Source organism: Anthonomus grandis, chromosome 8, assembly GCF_022605725.1.
Source record: "Anthonomus grandis grandis chromosome 8, icAntGran1.3, whole genome shotgun sequence".
NCBI classification, from domain to species: Eukaryota; Metazoa; Arthropoda; class Insecta; order Coleoptera; family Curculionidae; genus Anthonomus; species Anthonomus grandis.
The window spans coordinates 2,507,209-2,523,286 of record NC_065553.1 but is presented as its reverse complement, the minus strand read 5'-3'; the positions used below and the strand labels follow the sequence as shown (position 1 = coordinate 2,523,286).

The 16,078-nt window shown below is 29.9% G+C and overlaps 1 protein-coding gene across 1 annotated transcript; it reads right to left on the bottom strand.

The window, feature by feature from the left end:
• Positions 1-1,031: 1,031 nt before the first annotated feature.
• LOC126739659 (beta-galactosidase-1-like protein 2) lies at positions 1,032-14,144 on the bottom strand. The gene is made up of 8 exons (XM_050445435.1): positions 13,863-14,144; positions 13,582-13,801; positions 13,230-13,435; positions 9,112-9,393; positions 8,695-9,054; positions 1,567-1,803; positions 1,317-1,511; positions 1,032-1,250 (listed from the first exon to the last, which is right to left on the bottom strand). Exons 1-8 carry the CDS (start codon positions 14,116-14,118, stop codon positions 1,072-1,074), a joined length of 1,935 nt encoding a protein of 644 aa, XP_050301392.1. The 5' UTR covers positions 14,119-14,144; the 3' UTR covers positions 1,032-1,071.
• Positions 14,145-16,078: the final 1,934 nt, after the last annotated feature.

Genomic DNA, 16,078 nt, shown 5'->3' with positions numbered 1-16,078 from the left:
ATATATGTCATATCGGAGTCATTTTATTACATATTTGAGGTGTAGTGATCGAGTTTAAAGACTGCTAAATAAAGACAAATTATTAATATTATTATTAAAATCTAATTTACTTTAAGACAATATTAAAACAGATTTAAAATAACAATAAAAATCATTGGATTTCTTTAGTTCAAGCGCAGTTATGAACATTAGTTTAATTCTTACTTAACACCCACTTTTATGATAAAAAGCTACGTTTTAATAAGCAAAAGTTATATATTTCGAAAATAAATTTTATCCTACGTACAGTACCATAGTAATAACAATATGATTAATAATACTAAATTAAATACTAATAATTTTTAATTAAAATGCAATGGTAATTAGTAAAATGTCAAATACAATTTGTCACTAAAAAAGTTAAGCCGATTTTAATATTAGATATTATTCGGCGCTATTATGCACCATTTAAATAAATTTCAATTTCACATATTAAATCTATTATAACCCGGCCAAATTATTATGGCTTTAAATATTATCTGTTTTGTTAAAATTCAGTTGGACATATTCAGTCAAAACATTATTGTCCTTTTAGGTCAAAATTAATTTTTTTTTTCATTACTAACTAAAATTTAAATGATTGCCTTCTCTCATAAATCACTCACTTATTCTTCTAACGTTCACGTAATTGACTTCTCTCGACTAATAAATCTTCTGAAAAGCGACAAGGTACAAACTACTTTCTTATCTTAACCCTTCAAACTTTACGCCTCGTGAATGGCGGCCGAACCTTTTAAATCGGTTTAAGTCTTTCATTTGAAAAAACAAGCCGAACATGTCGAACGTTTAACACCCTGCCATAGACAAAAAGGACATAAATTTTAAATGAAAGCTATAAATATGTCGCTGAACCGCGGTGGCTCAGTAAAAAATAGGCGTGACCATCGGCACTTTTCAAGATTCGCTGATAATATTGGAATAAGCAGAAAACCACGTATAAAAAGACGAACGAATTATATTGACTCTATGTATAATAAGTGAAAAAAACTTCATTATTAAATAAAATCATACTATGTAATCATATTACAAAATTCACACAAATATTTGTTTATCAGTGAAAATAATTTCAGCACTTTCTGGAGCAGAGAAATGTTCTAAAAAGATTATTTGGTTGTCGCCTTTAACCAAAAACGGTGCTGGTAAATATAGAGTAAAATCTGGTCCAATAGAGGCATATTTTCCCAAAGGGAAACCATTGACAAATACAATACCTAAAACATAAAGAGTGTTCAAAGAATAGTTTTAATATTTTTAAATCTATATCTTCAAATGCCTACCTTTACCCCAAGCTCTTATATCAATAAAAGTATCGTTAGGCTCGTCTGTAATAGTTAAAGTAGAGCTAAACATAGCAGGACCTCTTAAATCACCTTCAAACTCTGACATTGCCAGACCATTAACCCACTGCTTTTTTAATTCAAATGGAACGATTGTCCAACTGGATATTATTGTACCGTTAATAGTAACATTTCCTAAAAAAATATGGTAATTATAGTTACTTTACATTTTCTTGAAGAATATACTAACCTTGCCAAAGTCCTTTGAATGATTGCTTGTACATTTCAGTGCTGGCTCCGTTACTTCTGCCAATATTTTCAACTATCAAGTCTATAGTTGCTTTTTTTAACGCTTTAGTATTCAGTACTACAGATGAATTTACGAGACTGTAAAATCCGAAACCGTCGAAATCTGATGAAGAGTTTAATTGTTTAGGAGCTATCAGTTCTCCATTAACTAACAGGAGTACTGCGTCACAGACATGTCCTAAAATTAAAGTCGAAGCTATATTGACAAAAAAATTAAAAAAGGGAGCTATAAAAGAGGTGTATTTTATAATACAAATTTGAGTTACTTATTAATTTTTGTAGTTAAAATATTTTGTATAAGGTTCATTTTAATAAGCATTTACAATAATTCACAATAATTTAAAGTTAAGCTCATTGAAACACTTGCAGGTTTTAAACACTGTATTGCCAAATAGACAAACTCTGTTTATTCTATAACTTAACATGGTAATGCTACGCTGTTGGTAAATGGGTTTTAAGAAAATAAAAATGTTTAGGCACCTAATTTATTTTTGCCAAAATGACTGAGTGAAGTATTTCTAGGCACTAAAGAGTAATTCGAAATATTTGATTTAATTATGAAATAGAAAGAAAAAAAATTCATTTGTGAAAATTATCTTAATTTAAAAAAATGTTTTCAGGCCTTTAACTTTTTGACGCCTTGGATTTCACATGATCTTAAGGCATGTAATCAAGGCCTACTGGGGTAGAGGCTTGAATCGTTTTTTGTTTAATTTTTCATTATTGTCTATAGAAAAAAATTGACGCAGTTATAAAATAAAATTAAGAATGTTCCTCAACTGCCTGAAGAAGATTATGCTAGCGTATATATTTTGATTTATCAAAAAAAATAACACTTAATCGATCTATTTTTTGTAAAATAACTTGTCAAACATCTTTTTTTTTTCGGTTTCTACTGCAATTGATTTTACAGGCAAGTTTTGAATGTTCTTGCAGAAAAAAACTGCGCTGTTGTCACTTGTTATTTATTTTCTTCCAGGCAGTTGAAGAGGAATTCAGAAAATTCCTTAGTAGTCTGCAACATGCCAATATTTAATGTAGTTATTAAACATAAATTTACACGATAATTCTTATTTGCGACAAGCATTTTAATTAAAAAAAAAATAGTGCGCTTGAGACCACACGACTGAAGTAAAACTTCTTTAGCTCCATTTATATGTATATATACTATTATTTTTCTACAAAGATTTGAATTTATTTTGAATCTCTTTTGCTCCTACAGTAATATACGAACTGTAACTCTCTCTCTTTCCATCTTCACTAACTCATATCTCCTTCTCAACTACCATTCGCCTCGCCCGATCACACTTTTCGTAACTCATTAGGCTGCTTACTCTCCAACTCAAGCGTGCGTAAAGAAGTTTTACTTCAAAAAATGTGTTCAAGCCTTTAACTTTATAACGCCTTGGATTTTACGGGTAACTTAAAGCATGTATTCAAGACTTGCTAGGGTAGAGGCTTGAACTTTTTTTTTATTTTTTTTTTTAGAAAAATTTTTCATGCAGTTGAAAAATAAAATTAAAAATGATTTTCAACTGCCTGAAGAAGATAATAAGTTAACAATACAGATGTTTCATTTTTTTTTCCAAGTTCTTCCTGTGCCTGAAAGTAAAACAAGATTAACCCATTTTTTCCAGGCAATTGTATAATAAAGAAATAATTTTTTATTCAATATTCAACTTCCTGGAAAAAAAAAATAAAATTTTTCTTTTCTTCCAGGCAGTGTTCTGGATAAAAAATAACCTGATTCAAATGTTTTTTGATTTATTACAATCTGCTCGAGTTAATAATAGTTACGTTATTACAAAATTAGTCTTGTAATTACAAATAGAAATACAAAAGGATTTTATTTGTCAGTTTTACAATCATTATTGTGTTCACTTATTTTATTATAACAAATTGGAGTGTCTCTCGATTAAAACAACCGTTTGCTTGCACCATCAGTAAACTGTAGTACAAGTGAGACAACCCTTAAGCAACTATTTACATTCCAGTTGCAATACATTTTAAATATTTATGCGACAAAATTAAAAGCACCTATATTTGAATTGGAATGTAAAAACATGAACAAAAAAAATGAAGAAAAACCACTAAGAAAAATATTAATAAAAAAAAGACATGCACACTCATGAAGTGATATACCCTCAATGGGGAATGGGGATACCAGCTTAGATAGGGAGGCAGCGCTGATGCGAGAAGGGGGACCGGCATGCAGAGAAATGCAGATGAATGGGCGAAACTAGTCGGAGACACGTAAAACTGTTTTTTTTTTGTTTTGCAAGTACACAAACAAAAAATCAATTATTATTTTGACCTAAAAGTATTTTTACTTTGACTTTAAAAAGCTTTGGAGAGGTAATTCCTTTAGTTCTTGAGAGAGACTGTTCCATATCTGAACAGCAACAAATTTAAAAGAACGCCTAAAAGCTGCTGATTTGTGGATAGGTACAATAAAATCGTTATTTCGAGTTGCATGAGAATGGATAAATTCTTGAAGCTGGTGTCTTAAATATGCCGGTTGTCCTCTTTTTATGACTCTGTATACAAACATGTGCATGTGCAGTAGTCTTCTATGATTCATATTAAGAATTTGATTAGCGTTAAGATACGGTGTTATGTCATGTCTATATGGAATGTTATATGCCAATCTTATGCAGGAATTTTGAACTCTATGAATAGCCTTTTTGGTGCTTACAGATAAGGAATCTCCATAAATTACGTCCCCATAATCGAACAAAGACAAAACCGGACTTTCGCAAAGTAGATATTTCTGTTTTGGGGTGAGAAATATTTTTATTTTATAAAGCTGCCTTAATCTTAGATATGTTTTTTGCTTCTGCTACTATTGGGATTTGTGTATCATTTATTTCAATAGAAATGGTATTTTTTATATTTTCCCTTAATAAATTATTTGCCGACATTATCAGAATTTTTGATTTAGTAACTCAAATTATGTCAAAAGTAAAAATTTCTGTTGAACTCGCTCGATATTGAAAGAAGGTGACGTGACACACGTGAACTATATTTTAACTAATGACGCGCGAATAAAGTCGATGCTCTAAAAATCTTTACCTTTTTTGCTCTATTCAAATTAATGATGTGTACTAAACTCTGATGCTGAAACGCAATTTCTGATGAAAACGTTATTGATAATAAAGTCTTATTAATAATATGCCTAGATTTAAACCAAAATATTAATAATTTTAAAGTTTTATAGTCTTGAGATTAAAATACAGTCAATTCTTTGTCTTTAAACTTAAACTTGGATTTTTATAATCTCTATAAGGGAGAATATCAAGATGATGTTACTTTAATTAAAGTCTAAGTTAGTCTTTGATTACGACTACAATTTTAGACTTAAAAAGCCAAAAAAAAGCATATGATGATCATAATGCTTCAAGAAAGTAAATGAAAAAGGGTTTTGCTAGCATCGACTTTTGATCTATAAAAAACGCATTGTTTACCACGACTTCCGACAAGTATTATCTACCATAAAAGACAGCTCAACCTATACAACCAACAATACGTTGTTGTGGTAGCAATGGAAAAGGTTTTTTTCTATATTTGGCTAGAATATGAAATTGATCTGATAAGATCGTTTAAGGCTATTTGCTGCAACGAAAATTGAAATTTTTGTTGTTTTCTAAACGAAATAAATTAGAAAATCAGCTAAAAAGTGCTTTTTTAGTGTTTTCCAATTGTTTGCAATCTATCTGATAGTATTTTTATTTATTCATGGCGTAAATAGCGATTACTTTACGTGGCGCCGTATTACCTGCATGATCTTTAATTTGCATTTTGACATCGTTAGAAATAGTTGCCCCATTGCTTGTGCTTAAAGTTGTTTAAAAAATAAGAAAAGAAAGACTTAGGCTCACTTGTGAATTTATGTGTGTCTTAAATAAAATATGTCTGAAGCAAAAAAAAGTTAGTAGTATAAATATTTTGTTTTCTTCTAGACAGTTCAACAGTTTATTTTTTAATTTGCTCTTTCGCCTGGAAGTAAAACAAAATTGAACTTATTTATTTGAGGCAATTGTCTAATTAAAGAAAATAATTTCCATTCATAATTCAACTGCCTGAATAACTAAAGAAAATTTATTTGCTTAGCCTCTCGTCACTTGTCAACTGTCAAACATAATTTTTTCGGTTTCTACTGCATTTTATTTTACCTCTTGAGTGTTCTTAAAAAAAAAACTGCGCTGTTGCCATTCGTTAGTTCTTTTCTTTAAGGCAGTTCATTAAACTCCTTACTTGCTTGCAACAATGTTATTATTTGATTTAATTATGAAATAGACATTTTAACAAAAAATTCCCATTTACCAGAATTATTTTATTTAAAAAAATGTGTTCGAGCCTTTAAGTTTGTGACGCCTTGGATTTCACGGGGATCTTAAAGCATGTAACCAAGGCTGCTAGGGTAGATGCTTGACCATTTTTTTGACAAATTTTTCATAACTAATTCTAGAAAAAATGTCAAGTAGTTAAAAAAGAAAATTAAGAATGATGAGGAAAAGATAAAAGTTATAACAGCGCATATAATTTGATAAAAAAAATAGCCCTCAAGTATTTTTTTTTTGTAAATTTAGTTTGAGATTCTTACTACTTTTAAAATTCATGCATTTTAAAACCTTTATGAATAATTCCATACTCCTTTGTTGGATATCAATCCTAGTTAAACATCTCGTTAATGAAAACATAGGATTTAAGTGAGAAGGTTGATCTGTTGTTAATGGAAAACCGCAACCTAAAGATTGAAGTTGCCAGCCTCAAGAAAAGCAATTCCATAAGATTGGTTTCACCAAATGGAAATGCACGATCTTATGCAAAAGCGGTTCAAAAGAACAATAACATATTAGTTATATAACAAAAGGAATCTGACAGGAGCCTAAAATAGGTCAAGGAGGATACTAGAAGCAAGGTCAATCCATCGGACATAAGTGCTGGACTGTCACTGGACAAACTTACTAAGGTATAGAAGGTGGATTGACACTAAAGTGTGGAAATGAAAAGCTCTTTCAAAGTATTCAAACAGAAATCTAAAATAGGCGATGAGTAAATTGCTGATTTGCCTAAAATGTTAGAGCGTTAATGAAAGCCAGCATCCTTTAGCTGACAAAGATTGAGAGGTAAAATAATGTACAAAGATGTTCTGAAAAAAAATTAAAGTACTGTGGAGAACAAAAGTGGTAAACAAAAAAGAATTTAACATTATTCTGGAAGTTGATTCGAGTAACTACGATCACTTTATTGAGAGAGAGAAAATAAATATTGGCAGAAATCGATGCATGGCGTTTAATGAATATAATATAAAAAGGCTTTCAAATGTTGTGGATATGGGCAAAGAGTGTCAACAAAATAAGGTGTGTGCTAAATGTAGCGGAAGTCAGGATGTCAAGGAATGTAATTTTGAAGTAGTTAAATGTAAAAATTGTTTTGTGTCAAATAAAAAATAGCTATAAATTAAATTAGGATTAACCACGTTACATTAGATGTTAAAAAGTCTTAAAAGAGGTATATAGAAGATATATAAAGTACCAATTAGATTTAAATATTGTTTTAAGCTCTGGTATAGACCTTTCAAACTGCCAGGGTTATCTGAATAATAAGGATAGTATTATATTTCCTAATAATTAGAAATCTAGGATATTGTTATCAAGCAAGACCCATGTGTCAAAGGAAATCGATCTATGTGAACTTGGAATTGATGGGTATAGGATAGAGAAACGCACAACAACTTATTATAAAATCAGAGAAGTATTAGCGCTTAGAAGAAATCATATAAAAATAGAGTTAAAAGTGTACAGATCATTGATAACTATTTGTGGTTACTAACGTTAAAAATATCCTGAATTAATATAAAATTTTTGTGCCTCAAATTCGCCCCAAATCCATGAAAATCAATGTATTGAATTTCTTTTGCGATTACATGGACCAAATCAATGATTTTAACGGCACAAATATCATAGGTGACTTTAACTTTGATCTGCTTAAAGACTCCTTTTATGCTGATAAAATCAAGAGTATTATAAGCTCTTATGGCTTTAGCTAAATTGTTCAAATTTCCAGTAGAATAGCTCCTTAAATGCCCAATGAAATTTCTTTTGATTAGTGTCTGATGAGGCGAGTATAGCACACAAGTTTAATAATTACCTTATGGATAGTGTTCACACTGTTATTCAAAATATACCACTGCTGAGTATGATTCATAATTCTAAAATTTCAGCCGCCAATAATTTTCACACAAGTTTTGAAAAAATAATAATGATAAACATGAAAGACCTTGTAGCTAATGCAGAATTAGTTATTATGAAATAGAAATTTAAATAAATATTCCAGTTTACGAAAATTATTTTATTTAAAAAAAATGTGTTCAAGCCTATAACTTTGTTACGCCTTGGATTGCACGTGGATTTTAAAGCATGTAACCAAGGCCTATTAGGGTAGAGGCTTGAACATTTTTTTAAATTTCTTCCATGCTGTTAAAAAAGTTTTAAAAATGACTCTCAACTGCCTGGAAAAGATAAACAGTTTACCAATAAAAATTTTCCAACACTTCCTCATTTGCCTGAAAGCAGAACAAAATTAACGCATATGGATATATGAGATGTGGATATGGATATTTTAAAGAATGGATCACACATATGAACCATATTTCAACTAAGGACGCACGAATGGAGTCGGTGCTCTAAAAATCTTTTGCTCTATTCAAATTAATGACATGACTTTGTTGGCGAAATGCAATTTCTGATGAAAGACTTAATAATATTTAATTTTAACTTAATAATAAGATTTTATTGATAATATGCTTTAGTTTGTATCACAATATGCTTAAGATTATAATATAGGTAATTTTTAATTGTCAAAATTAACGTATGGCCTTATTTTGGATAACAAGAAACAACACAGAGATCTTAGCATGCTTTAAAAAAAGCAAATAAAGGAGGACCTTGCTAGCACGAAAAATAAATTCAACCTTTAAAACATTGATTTTGGCCCTAGAAAAATCCGAACAGCATTGCAGGGTGTAAATTTTTAGCCTATTTTTTTACAAAAACTACTTAGTTACCTTCGATCATCAAAACAGAATTTTCTTCCAAATCAATCCCTTCAGCTCTATAAACTATATAGCCATTACTTTGTCCAGCACCATTGTTCATATTTAATAATTCCATCGGAATCAACTGTTCACTACTGAAAGTTTTCCCTGTACTATTTGATTGTAGCAATTCCCAAAATGATATGGTTTCTTCAATTTTAATGCTCTCGTAGGCTGTGGGTGGCTCATAGACTGGAGGATCAGGAGTAAACGTCTTCACAGGATTGTACGCAGCGACGAGTTCTTTTACCATATCATATTTGCTTCGGTAAGCTCCACTTTCAGATATGGGAGCGTCGTAGTCGTAACTAGTAGTTACAGCACTATAACCTGAGTTGTGACCCAAAAGTGAATTTTTAATTAATTAATAATAAGTCTCTAACTTACCATTAGTATATCTGGCTCCATTGTTAAAAGCGAAATTGGTACCTCCGTGGAACATGTAAATATTAAAAGAAGCATTCCGCTCTAAAATATCCGTTAAGATGGTTCTGCAAATTTTGTCTGATTTTCTGGCATGATTGCCTGAACCGACAAGGTCATACCAGCCAACCCAAAACTCCATAACCATCTGCGGTCTACCAGGTTGTAATTCTTCAAGTGTTGCGAGGTGATCGGGGGCATCAGATCCAAAGTTGAGCGTTTGAAGTACTTCACCCGGTAAGGTTCCTAAAATCGATTAGATTTTAAAAAAATCATTCATAGTTTACAAAGATACTGATTGTTTAGGTTATAACATTGCACAAAAACCATAGTGTTATAGTAAATTTAACAAAACTTAGTGAATTGGTGACATGTTTTGCTTGCAGGGCATCTAGACAATAACACAACAAACACGTACTTATGACTATCAAAGTTTCTAAATAATAAAAATCAGATTTAAGCTTAAGCAAAGGGTATTATTGGTGACAGATTATATACTTATATGGCTTTTCTCTGTTTCAACGTATGTAGGTATTTTGGTTGTTTTTTATGTTAATTAGTTACTAAAATAATTTATTGATTTAAGTCATTTTGTTTATTTCAATGTTATATATAAATATTTAGTACAGAAACAGTGTTTTTAAAATGTTACTATTTTGACAAACAGTGACCTTTGAGAAGAATTTTTTACTGGGTAGATGTTTGTGATTGGTAGGGGGCTAAGGCTTGTTTTGATAAAAAAACGCTTTTGTTACTTGTAGGCTATAAAAAATTTAAAACTTTTGTATCTATACTATTTGCACGTAACCTTAAAGTTTTCGGGTAAAACGTAAAAAACCCTATTTATGGTTTTTCAGTTTTCATTTCATGAAAACAATAGGAAGCATGAAAATTGGAGCAATTCTCATCGCAAATAAGTGATATATTTGCTTTTTAAATTAAGTCAGTTAGTTTTTAAGAAATTTGATTTTTTCGAGTTAAGGAATGCTTTATCTGAGTCACTAAAATCATAAATATCATAATCAATATAATCATATCATAATCAAAAAAATATGACTAAAATCATAACAAAATTGCTTAATTTTATTATGAATGATAAAGAAATAAAATTTCCATTTTTTCAATATTGTCTCTTAAATTTCTTAAACAAATTCAGATCAGATCAAAATGAGACAATCGAACTGAGTAGAAAAATACAGAAATAAAAAACAAGGCATAGATACACAAATATCTCGAAAAATCTGACGGATAAGAATTTATCAATTAAATCCTTAGAATAAAACCTTACAATAGAAATATTTAGATAGACCCAGGTTAACGGTCTAGAATATGAGATTCTGCCTATTAAAAGCATACCTTGATGATTACCTAAACTGTGAATAATAGCTCCAGCACCCATGAAATAATAATCATTATATATAATTGACATAGTTGATAACGCAATAATTTTTTTTTTTAATTAAATTCAAAATTAGCTATAAATATAGTTAATAGTGATCCCCAAACTAAAATTGTTATCAGAGATTGAGAATACTCCTAATTTAAGGAAATTAATTGGATTTGGAAACTTTTATTAAAAACTATTAAAACAATAGGAATAAAGGCTTGTTTATTATGTTAATAATTTCTTTGGAATGTTCTCTAACTCTGATTAAAAGGATGAAGGAAAAGCATCTTTTTGATTCTATTATACGAGGTAAATCTTAAGTAACTTGGCCTATAACTTAAATTCCACTTATAATAATAATTAATATTTGACTTAATCTTGATTTGAGTACTTCAGGCAGTAAATTACCAAAAACGATAAAGGTTAAAAAGAAATGGACTTATTACTGACCCTTGAGGATAATGTAGCTAATTTTCAGAATATTGTAACGACACCGAGAAACCAGCTGATTATATAAATAATATACTCCCGTCAGTCCGGAATAACACAAGTGGTACACTACACGACGTCTCGAATGTTGGCGAGAATCTTCCGAAAAACTGTTCTGCTGAGTATATAAGAAGCCGCATCGCCGCTAGTAGTCAGTTATCAGTTCAGTGAAGTAAAGTTTGGAATATTAAAGGAATATTTAAATAGTTGTAAATAAATACAGAAAAAATAAATATTCCTTAGTAGTAGTGACTGATAGTGTTTTCGTAGTGAAATGTGTAAATAAATTAGTTGACTATTTTCGATTGTACTTATTCTTATCTTACGAACCGGAAAAACCTTACAATATTAATATTCTTAAATCATTTATTGGTAAACTTACTAGAAATGCTCGATTAGTAGCTAATGCGCAGAATGTCTCAACTTTGAATACCAAGCAACACACGATAGTTAACCAGACGTTTAATTTTGGCTTACACCAGTTAATTCCAATAACAGAGTTTGTTTATTTAAATTTGATATAATTATATTTATATATTAATAAATATTTCATACAAAAACAGTGCTATTAGATTGAATATTATGGACGAAAGTGATTTTTTAAAAGAATTTCTTACTGGGCTAATGTTTGGGGTGGGTGGTGGGGTAAGGGTTGTGATAATGGAAAACAATGTTTTTGCGGAAAATATATTTGTAATATTTAATATATTAACACTGTTTATTTAAATTTAACATATTTTTATATATCAATATTTAGTATAAAAACAGTGTTATTAGATTGGATATTATGGGCGAAAAACAGAGATTTCATAAAAATTTCATCAAATATTTGAGGTGTAGTAATCGACTTTAAAAACTAGATATGTAAGTCCCGTGTCAGTCGTTTGTTAAACAAAAAAGTGTATGATATATGTACATTCTAGGCCTTATATATACCTTGACCATATTCCATTAATAAATATACCAAAACTGAAATTTACTAAAATATCGTTGAATAAATATAGAGTGCAGCTCCTAATTGTCTCCCTCTTTCTTATCTTTTAAATGCGTTTATATAAAATTTTGAAATTTGGCAAACATCATCAGCAACCTAAATACTACTTTCTGGTCCCTAGGTTATTCTGCAAAACTTCAAAATAGCGACATGACGCCATTTTAAAAAATAAAATTAAATAGAAAGGCGGGTCTCTGAATGCTCCTAGAATATTAAGTCAATATTTTTACCCATAGCAAAATGCCAGTCTTTTAAAATCTTATTTTTCGCATTTTTATTTCCATTTAAAATAATTTAACTTAGGTAACACACAAATGTAACTATTTCACTTCAAAAGATGTTGAGAATGTGCACCATTAACTTATACAGTAAAATAATCTATTGGAGAATTTTTTACTAACATTTTGGAAAGTGGCAACATCAATATTGCGACATGCATCAATTATTCTTTGACATAGATCAAAGATCTACAAACCAAACTCATGAGGGTTGTTTTCAATAATCTCAAGGATCAGTGGTTCTACTGCATTTTCCAACATGCTTAAAAAAAAGATCCCCTGTCATATTTCAATTCAAACTCTACAAACAACAACATACCTACAAATAAATTACACCTGAACAGTTGTAGTAAAGAAAATAAAAATGCGAAAAATAAGATTTTGAAAGGCTGCCATTTTGCTATGGGTAGAAATAATGACTTAATAGTCTAGGACCATTCATTAGAAGTTTTCGAACGATGTATCGCATGACCCTCCCTTTCTAGCCTCCCGCTGCTATTTTGAAGTTTGGGAAAATGAGCTATGGACAAAAAAGGATTATTTAGGTTGCTAATGATGTGTGCCAAATTTAAAATTTTTAAATAAATGCATTCAAAGGATAAGAGGGAGGGAGGACAATTAAGAGCCGAACTGTATATATTTAATGATAATCATAAATGTCGTGTTGCTTGGGATGAACTAAAAAATCATAAAAATTTTGCAGATAGATGCGACAAAACTTCTTTAAGTAGAAACACTTCAATGTTTCTACGATAAAGTTCTTAAAATTTTGAATCTGTACTTACGCTCATAGTCAGTCAAAGAAAACCCATAAAGTACTTTTAAGTAAATCAATAATTCCCTTTGCTTACATTGAAATATAATGTTTTTTTAAAAAATTTACTATTGTTCTGTTAAATGAATAAAGTTTTAATTTGGTGTATAAAATTCCTACCTGTTGTTCCCCTACTAGGACTATCCGACGTCATCAGTAATTCCACTATTCCATTTTGAAGGAAAATTTGCCTTAGTTGCTCCAAATGTGTTTGTCTGTTATTATAGTTGAAGTTGCCGTATTCATTTTCAAGTTGAAAGCCTATAATCGGACCACCCTTGGTAAACTGGAAGGCCGTTAGCAATGTCAAGAGCACGTTAAAATATCTGTCCAAAAATATTTAGTTTATGTATTTTATTTAAAAAAAAAACTCGCATTTGCAACGCAATTTCCTCCAAAGCGAGCCTCTTTTCATATTTTCATTTATTTAATTTTTTTGTACAACTTAATAATATGTATTTATTTTACTAACTTTGTAACGTAACTCATATACGTCGGCTCGGCCGTTCTAAATCCCATTTCTGTGCTCCTTAGTAACCAACTGGGAAATCCTCCAAAATTATATTCAGCACAGATGTACGGCCCGGTACGTAATATAACAAAAAGATCCTCCTCTTTTGCCGTATTTAAAAACTCTTCCAAATGTAGAAAGTCTTCAAACTCCGAGCCTCCACTTCCAAAGTCATACTTTTCTGCAATATAAAAAAATTAATGAAATCAAACCGATTATAAATTGATTTTTTTAAGTGTAACCTTGCTCTGGTTCATGTAAATTCCATGGTACATAAGTTTCAACGGTGTTCAGTCCTGCCGCTCTAATTTTCTTCAGTCGATCCCTCCAATAGGCCCTAGGTACCCGAAAGTAGTGCATAGCTCCACTGTAAATGTGAATCAATTTGTCATTTAAAGTGAAGAAACTTTGATTGGCATTAAGTCCCTGGGTAATGCCATCTGCGGTATAGTACTCATAGTTAGTGGGAAGAGACGTAACACCCGACGTCAGAGCCATTTTTGAGTCTGAATTAAACTGACAAAAGGTTTTTATGTGCTTATATATAAATTAAGTAACCACTCAATACGGTTAAAAAACAACACTTTAAGTAGTGATAAGTAAGCATCATGTTTATTTGGATTTTTTTTAATAATATAATCATTGATATAATAATAGATATTCAGTTCAAAAAAATATTTAAGTGATTACGTAAACAGAGCTGATGGAATCTAATCCAAGGTGTTGTATCGTAGATTATTACATTTGTTTATTTTTTTAAATAAAAAGTATTAACAATAAAAATAATGATGGCTTTTATTTCAAATTTAAATAAATACTGAACTAAGTATAGGCACCAAAAAGCTAAGTAGCAAATAGACTAATTAAAGAAAAAAAAAATTTGATTAGAAAACAGCGACTATCTCGTTCCATTTATACCAACAGACCTTAACAAGTTTTTATTTATTTATTTATGAAATTAACCACATTACAAAAATAAATAGTAATCTAAACAATAAATTTTAGCCTAACTCTTATTTTAGTACTAAAAATAAAAAGCAAAATAGATATAACAAAATTCTGTATAGCTAACAAGTTCTGTAAGCTATTAAAAGATAATGTTTTCAGGATTTCAGGGTAAAATATTTGACCATCAACTATAATTTGTATAAAGCAACCAAATTTGCTTAAATTCTCCTTTCTCGGTGTTTTTAAGTCCAATACCCTCCGAGCATCATCATATACATGGTTTGGGAGCTATGAGTTCGTCGTGAAGTAAAAAAAGTACTACTCAAGCAAAACACTCATCATATATTATTATCGTTAAATATATATTTATTCAACAATTTTTTAGTAAATTTTTGGTTTTGGCATATTCATCAACCGTATTTGGTTACAGTATATTTACTAAATTCCAGAATATACTTTTATAATACACTGTTTAAAAAAGGGAGAAAATCTTGCCATTTAAAAAACTAGTTTTTAAAATCGATTACTAGACCTCAAATATTTGATGAAATTCTTGTGAACAATCACTGTTTTTCGTCCATATTATTCAATCCAATAACGCTGTTTTTATACTAAATCTTTATATATAAAATTATATCAAATTTAAATAAACAGTGTTATTAGCATAAATATTGAATATATATTTTATGCAAAAACATTGTTTTTCATCAACACAAATCTTACCCTATTGAAATTCTATTGAAAAATCACCGTTTTTCGTTCATAATATCCAATCTCATAGCACTGTTCTTGTATTAAATATTTATTAATATACATATATGTATATATATACCGGGTGGCGCATCGAAAACGAAACAGAGCCCATTACAGGCAGTCCATTAACTTTTTAAAAAAACGCTCGGACCCGTCGATTTTATTTTCGAGTGGGACACTTAATAATCACAAAATCACTTTTCCACCTACAACCACAGGGGTAGCACTACCCCTAAAATCTTAAATGGGAAGGGGGTCGAGTGATACCTCATTGAAAAGGTCTTTTAATTCTCTTTACAAGGGTACTTGGTTTTACGCAATTTAAGCAAGTACTTTTTAAAATTTTCGCATTTAAGCCTTAAAAGGTAATTTTCAATATTTTGACTTTATTATAGACTACTAAAGGTACTTTTAAGAAAAACAATGCCAGGAAGTAGGACAAAACCATCAAGTATTATGAAATTATGAGACAAAAAATGAGATAGCTCTATCATATTACAGAATATTTTGACATTTAAAAAATTATCGCAAAAATACATTTAAAAAGAATTTGCTTTAGTTCACTATCTCAATCACAGACCAAGTTGGTATTAATATTAATTTATTTACGACAGGTAGTAAATATCATTAGAATAATACGGATGACCTAGAGAACGGGTCAGCCAACAAATTTTACAAATATTTGTAAAATTTTCTTGTTGACCAAAACTAAAAATTGAATTATTTTCAATTTATTCTAAATGTAGTACGCTGTTAA

Excerpts from the sequence above, each read along its gene's own strand:
- LOC126739659 (XM_050445435.1), bottom strand. The coding sequence starts at position 14,118 with ATGGCTCTGACGTCGGGTGTTACGTCTCTTCCCACTAACTATGAGTAC. Across the intron at positions 1,512-1,566 it reads ATTCAAAGGACTTTGGCAAG|GAAATGTTACTATTAACGGT; the intron begins GTTAGTATATTC and ends ATATTTTTTTAG. Across the intron at positions 1,251-1,316 it reads TATAAGAGCTTGGGGTAAAG|GTATTGTATTTGTCAATGGT; the intron begins GTAGGCATTTGA and ends TTTATGTTTTAG.